This window comes from Myotis davidii, unplaced genomic scaffold (assembly GCF_000327345.1).
Source record: "Myotis davidii unplaced genomic scaffold, ASM32734v1 scaffold425, whole genome shotgun sequence".
Lineage (NCBI taxonomy): Eukaryota > Metazoa > Chordata > Mammalia > Chiroptera > Vespertilionidae > Myotis > Myotis davidii.
Window position 1 is genome coordinate 2,702,582 of NW_006296413.1, and position 7,107 is coordinate 2,709,688.

Consider the following 7,107-nt stretch of genomic DNA (forward strand, 5'->3'; position numbering starts at 1 on the left):
CTGCCAGCCCCGGCTTCTCCCGGGGGCTGGCTGGGGGCTCCCCCCGAGCCGGTAAGTGTCTCCTGGCCTCTTTGGCAGCTAGCTCCACGCGCTCCTTTCTGCAGCCTCACAGTGCGAGTGTGAGAAGGGGACGCAGTTGGCCCTGGTGCCCAGAACAGTGGCAGAGCGAGAATGAAGCCCCTTCAAGTGTGGGGAGGCTGGGTGTAAGGTGTCTCTGCGGCCGAGACGCCCAGAGGGCTTGGAGGCCACCCCGCACGAGCTACCTGGCAAGGCCTCCTCGCTGGGGCGCTCCAACTCCAGCACCACAGTCAGCCTTTACCATCCACTCTGGCTCCGAAGGACTCCCCCCCGCACCCCCCTTAACCCCGTGGCATTGCGTGCTTGTCTGGGCTGCAGGCTTGCCCCTGCCCTAACCTGCTACATGTTGTCTCCCTGAGTTGTTTCTCAGCTGCCCTCCCCCCCACAAGCAGCCACAATTGCAGCGCTGGAGAGCTGGTTCAGACATGGACAGGGCATCCACAAACCAGTTTTCCCTGAAGATGAAGGGGGCAGAGTGCGTTCCAAATATGTGTCTTAGCCTGAGGTACTGGCACCCTCTCGGCATATTCAGAACAGCAAAGGATTCGGGAGGAAAAAGGTAGCGTGAGTCTTAGATTTGTCCCTTAGAGAAATTGATGAGACCCATGGGTTGCAAGCTTGGGGGAGGGGGCAGCAAGGGAGTGAAAATTAGTCTGAATAATTCTGCTCCAAGTAGAGGATTCTAAAGGAGATCAAACAAAAATGCAACCCCTCTCTTCGCCCCATCCTGAGTTCCTTGGAGGAGCTTCCTCTGCCTGCTTCATCAGGAACACTCCTGGAGAGAAAACAGGGGGACTCTGTTTCTGCCCTGGTCCCCTGGTTGCCCGGAGTACATCTTTCTTTTGCTCTTCTAGGAGCCCTGAGTTTATTTGTGATGTCTTTTTCCTTTTCGCTCTGTGCTGGTCCTCTCATACTTTGAGTCAAATAAGGTTTTTACTTGGCCAACATCCCCATTTCTTCTAATCTATTATTCATCCTGCCGTCATGTGTTCAGCTCACCTCCCTACAGCGTCTCTAGCCATTTCGTCCTCCTCTGTACATCTGTGATTCGCCTGTGTCGGGACATCAGCTCAATTTGTCTCATTCAATCCAGAGCTCAATCCGTCTTCATTTTCCTCTCATTGCCCAAGGCTTCGGGCTTGATGTGGGTCTTGGGGTTTCTGAGGGGAAGTTATACTTGGGTTGAGCATGGAAGCTAACCTCAGGTCACACTTACCCCTGGACGTTGTGTCTTCTCAGCCCTCGTGGCTCCTCTAACCCACTCTAACTGCTCCTTGTCTTTGGACAACATGGCCCTCGGTGTGTGGTCCCCAGACCAGTAGCTTTAATGTCATCTGGGAACAGGGTAGAAATGCAGATTGCCAAGCCCCACTCCAGACCTACACTATATCAGACATTCTAGGGGCAGGCCCAGTGATCTGTTTTCATAGTGTCCCCCTCCCCCCCCCGCCCCCAGTTGTGATGCATGCACGTTTGAGAGTCCGTGGTCCTGAACAGTAGAGCTCAACCCTGACAGACCTCCAGCAAAGGGGCTTCTCTGATCCCATCTCATTCTTCCCTTGAGCTTTTCTCTAGCTTTAAGAACGACATTAATTCAATGGCCAAAAAAAAAGAAAGAAAAAAAGAATTATAGCCTATACATTCGATATGTCTTTATTAAATACCTATGTACTGGGCTTGGAAAACATAGCCCTTGTCCTCATTGTGTTAAAAGTGGAGCAGCAGAGAGACACATAAACAACTAACTGTAATACAACATGATAAGTACAATAATAGCAGCCTGCTGAAGTGCTACGGGAGCACAGAGCGGGGAATGATCTCCTCTGAGGGAGGTAAAGAATTAATCAGGAGGAGGATGTGGTGAGAGGAGGAATTAGGGAATGAGACAGGCTCTAGCCCCAGGGATAGGATTTCTAGCTTTGAATGCCAGCTAAAACGGAGAAAGGGGAAGGGGGGCGGGGGCTGGAGGGAGCAGCTGCCTGTGAGGATCTATCGGCACCGGCACCGGCTGAGCAATCCAGAAGCATTTGGAATCTAGCAGGACCCCCAGCTTGCAGCTGGCAGAAGTTGGCTTTATTGTAGCATGAACAATGTAAGCTACTTGGGTCTGGCCTCCAGGTCAGTGGCTAAGAATACAGTGCTGGTGCACTGTAATCGGGATTAGCTGCTGTACCACCCTCTCTCCAGAGTTCAGGAATCCACGGTGGAGGAGAAGGTTGACCAGTCTCCGGTGCAGAGAGAGACGGGGGTCATGGGCTGGGGGGCAGGCAGACTAAGGACATGTGAGCAGGGAGACCCAGATCACAGGCAAGGAATGATGCACTCAGTGAAAAGGAACCAGAGCAGGACCTGGGTAGAAGACACTGGAATAGAAAACTATAGGGCTCGGAGATGGCAGCAGGGAACACAGGCAGAGCACACAGCATGTTCTCCAGAAGTCCAGGGCCTGCAGAGCCCAAATGCTGGAAAACCCAAACTCAGAAACAGCGAGAGAGGCCTCAGAACCAGCAGAGAGCAGTGTTTTCACATGCAAGTCTGTGGGGATGAGCTCCTTGGAGTCCCAGCGTGGGGGCCTGATGAGGAGCTGTGACCGGTAGACAGCACTGCCATCTCGGTTCCTTTTCCTTTTTTTTTTTTAAATATGTTTTTATTGATTTCAGAGAGAGGAAGGGAGAGGAAGAGAAAGATAGAGGGATAGAGGGGTGAGAGAGAATCATTGATTGGCTGCCTCCTGCATGCCCCCTACTGGGGATCGAGCCCTCAACCCGGACATGTGCCCTGACTAGGAATCGAACCATGATCTCCTGGTTCATAGGTCGATGTTCAACCATTGAGCCACACCAGCCGGGCTCTGCTCCATTTCTGTATGGCAACATCTCCAGAAACTCAGCACACAAAACATGTATGTCAAAATTTGATTTGGCCAAAGGACCATTCAAGTGGCTGAATTTTTATTTGGAAAAAGGGGAGGCTCCAACTCCATACTTTCTCCCCTGTTTGATAAGATTCCACATAGAGGCTATAACAGCCAGACCTTGCTGGGAAGTCTGGATCCCGTGGCTGGGCCCCAGTAGGATTCCTTGGGAGGACCAAGTTGGATCACCGAAAGGAAGCCAAAGCAGTCCGTATTTGGGTTTTGGTCAACTTATGGGTGCCCCAGAGACACACGGTAATTTGGAGACCAGGCCAGGCAGTCCACTTCTTTAAGTTTCTGCTCTTTGCGGGATACAAAGGTGTAAAGCAGGGTTTGGAATCCTCACAGGCCTTCAGGGGCCAGGCAGGTAATAAAAACCCATGGTGTGGCTGGGAAGAAGACAAAAGGGAATGGTGGGGGCTAGAGAGAAATGGGAAATGCAGGCCCACCTAGAGGAATCCAAAATCAGTTATTTATAAAACAGTTTACTGGCCACACTCTGGGGGACTGGCTTTAGTGGGTTTGTGAGTCCTGATCAAAGGAAAAGGGGTCATGGAAACAGAAGGCCAGGGGCCGTGTATGTAGGAGTTTTCGAGGGGAGGTGTACGCAGGGAGAGTGTAAGTGCTAGAGATGTCCGTCCCAAAGCTAAGCGTGAGCATGGCTGCTGGGGAAGGGCCGAGAAGAACGGAATTGAAATGGTCCTGGGTTTAGGCTGCTGCCCTGTCCAGCTGAGAGGTGACTCTGGCTGAGGTCATGCCTGGCCCACACCACTCTTTGCTCAGGGTGACTCAACTCTGACCTAGAGTTTATTTTTATATAAATATTTACAGAGCAAATTCGAAGAATCTGTTAGGGGAAATGAGGGACTTAAAATGAGAGAGGAGGCCTAGTGAAATTAAGCTCCTTTGAAAGGAGTGAAAGCCACATCTAGGAACCCCAGACCTTAGCTCCTTCTCACCTCCTCAGTGCTGCTCCCAGGGAAGTCCTTGTGCGTGTTGTCTCTTGGGGAGAAAGGGGAGGGGCAGACAGTCCTGACCTTCACGTGGGTCAGGTTCAGCTTCATGAAACCAGTTAATGACAGAAGCCAAGTTCTGCCTTTGTGTGCCCATGGGAACACACCTCCCTACCCACTCACATCTCACCGCCCATCCCTTCTTCCTCCCCAAACCTCACAAGAAAGACACACACACACACACACACACACACACACACACCACACACACACACAAATTCTCTGTACCTCCTCTCCAGAACCAGAAACTGCCAAGATCACAGCCCCGACCCTAGGAAGTGCTACTAAGGATTAAAATATATCTTTGTATTTGAGAGGGACTAGGAAAATGAGTAATGCAGAATTTGGGGTTCAGACAAAGTTACAGATCCAGCCAGGCTCTCCATTCCCTTGGATGGCTGCTGAATGCAGAGTTTCACAGGAACTTTGGACAGTAGAGGCTTTTTACAATTCCCTAGCAGCTAATCTGAAGCTCATTTGTTAGTTTTGAGAGGCACAGAGTTTGCGTAACGTGGAGTTGTAAGTAGCTCTGGCGAGCATGCTGGTCCTGATTTCCCCAGCCTGGGCCCTGGAAGGGACGATGTGTGCTGATAGCTCCCGGGGAGCTCGGAAGGGCTCCAGGAAGTTCGAGGAACATGTAAATGTTGTGAGCAAGAGTTTGTCCTCCAACGTCACAAGGAAACTCGCTTCAAACCCCAGCCCTGCTCCTTCCATCTGTGTGACCTTGAACCGTGACTTAACTGTCACAGTGCAACTTCTTCATCTATGAAATGGGGATGCTAATGGAGCCATGGATTATGATGGGGTGATGCATGTGTCACAGCTGACATCCATCAAGCACCTTGTAAGTATCCCTGTCACAAAATTTTTAGAAAAAAAGGGAAACAAAAGGGGGAGAACCGTACTGTGTCCTCCTTGGAACTCCTGGGCATCATCAGTGCAGCAGTCTTTCTGGTGCATCATAGATGCATCTTAGCTCGAGAGCAGGATCCCCGTCTTTTCATCTCGAATCACCTGCAGAGCATAGAAAAAAAGAACTCTGGTCTACGCTCATTATTGCTCCAGGGGCCCCACGCCTTTACCCTGGTTTACGCACTGCTGTCCTGAACCACGCTGAAGCCATCGCCACTTGCAGCCCCAGCTCTGTCCACTGTCCCTCTCTGGCCGGAGGCCCTGGAGCCCTGCCTGCCCACTGCTTCGCTCTGAGACACAGTTGCCTTCCTGCCTCATTCCACTGCGTCCTGTCCCCCACCAGGGACGGCTTTCCCTCTGCACCGGGGGCTCCTTGCCATTGACAGAAAAACCAACCACAGTCTTTGGCCGTCAGGAGAGGGAGCAGACCTTGGGCAGGTGGAGAGAAGAACATGGTGAGTGGTGGGCTCAGTGGCCCCAAGATGCTCCTCATCAGCCATATTCCCCCTTGCAGGAGCAGGAGGCCACCCACCACCATGAGCAGCACCCTGTCACCCACAGACTTCGACAGTTTGGAGATCCAGGGCCAGTACAGCGACATCAACAATCGCTGGGACCTGCCTGACTCGGACTGGGACAATGACAGCAGCTCAGCCCGCCTCTTTGAGAGGTCTCGAATTAAGGCCCTGGCAGGTGAGAACAGGGGAGGGCCCAGGGAGACGCTGAGGACACTGGGGACAGGAGCTTATCGGGAGGAGTCCTTTAACTTCACGGGAAGGCAGGCTTTCTGAGCTGCTGCATGGGAGTGGCAAATCCACATCACCCTATCAAGACCCTGGTCCCCAACTCCAGCCTTCACAACAGGCTTCATGCAATCCAGAACATCCCCCGGCTTCCCTAACCCCAGCAGAGAGAGGTCCTGCTGACTCTGGAACTCAGCTGTGTTCCCCTCTGCACTAAGCTGGCTTCCTGGCCTCTGACCCTGAGTCATGTCCTGAATTCAGTTGCACTTGGTCTTGCTCTTTTCTTCGACCCACCTCTCCTTTACCTTTCATCCCCTTGTGTCTTCATTGATTTCCACTGTCATCTCTCACAGCTGTTCTTCCCCCCACACACACACCCAGTCCATTATCCTCTCCTCTCCCTCCCCACCTGCTCCCTCCACCTGCTGCCTGTTCCTCCCATTATTTCATCTACCTATTCCCTGAAGCAGGTGCCCTCTGCCCTCCCCTGGTTTGCTCTCTGCCTGGCCCCTGCCCTCCCCTACGGCCTGGGCTTTCCCCTTCAGCTCCTCCAAGCTCAAACAAACCCGTTGGACGGGCCTCCCTGCGTTCCCTGGGAGGAGTTGTCATGGCAACAAGAGTGCAGCTGCCACCTGACACCCCTAGCGGATGGCCTGGTCCGCGTGGGGCTGAGTCACCCACACACCCCAAGGCTACCCACCCCATCAGACTACCCTCCTCCACCCCACCTTGTCTTTCCCACTGACTTACTGGCCTCCCAGCCAAGTGCAGTGGGAGAGGTCCCACCTACTCCCTCCTGAGAGGGGGTGCTCCCAGCGTGGGTGGGGTGGCTTCCTGGAAGAAGGGAGACACTGAAGGGGGTGGTTCCCAAACCTGGCCACACTTTTCACAGAACCCACCCAGGGCCGTTCTTACAAGCACGGTTTCCAAGCCCCTTCCCGACACTTGGATTAGAATCTTCAGACACGCGGCCCAGATGTCAGGGTTTTTAAGCTCTCCAGGCAATTCTCTCAGCCAGCCCAGCACCAGCCAGAGGACCTCCATGTGGTGGCATAGCTTCTGGGGACCCCTTATCATTTTCTCCGGGGCTCCTCTGTCCTGGTTGGGTCTTCAGGCTGGCTTGGGAAACACCCATCCCTGTGGATGGGAGAAGACAGAGACATGGGTTCTGAAAACATCGCCTCTTTGGGGGAAAGTTTCCCTGGTGCCCTGGCTCTGGGAGCACGTAGCCTCTAGAACTGTCATGATGTCTGATGCACATGCCACGCGATCCCAGGACTGGTGCGATGTCTGCGCGCCCCATGCTGCCTCTGGCTCTCTGAAGAGGCCTCTCCTTATGAGCTTTGCTTTGCACTGACCTCGCACTAGTAGGTGCCAAATAGATGCTGAATGAATGATGATGGGAGAGGCAAGGCTGGGCTGTAAGGGTAAGAGCTGAAGCCCAGAG

The 7,107-nt window shown here is 53.1% G+C and overlaps 1 protein-coding gene across 1 annotated transcript in view; it reads left to right on the plus strand.

Moving 5' to 3' along the window:
- Positions 1 to 7,107, plus strand: part of SPTBN2 (spectrin beta, non-erythrocytic 2) — a 48,495-nt gene that overhangs the window by 12,488 nt on the left and 28,900 nt on the right. The window contains exon 3 of the mRNA XM_006771685.2: positions 5,432 to 5,610. Coding sequence (XP_006771748.1) covers positions 5,432 to 5,610 — 179 coding nt within the window. The remainder of the gene's footprint in view (positions 1 to 5,431; positions 5,611 to 7,107) is intronic.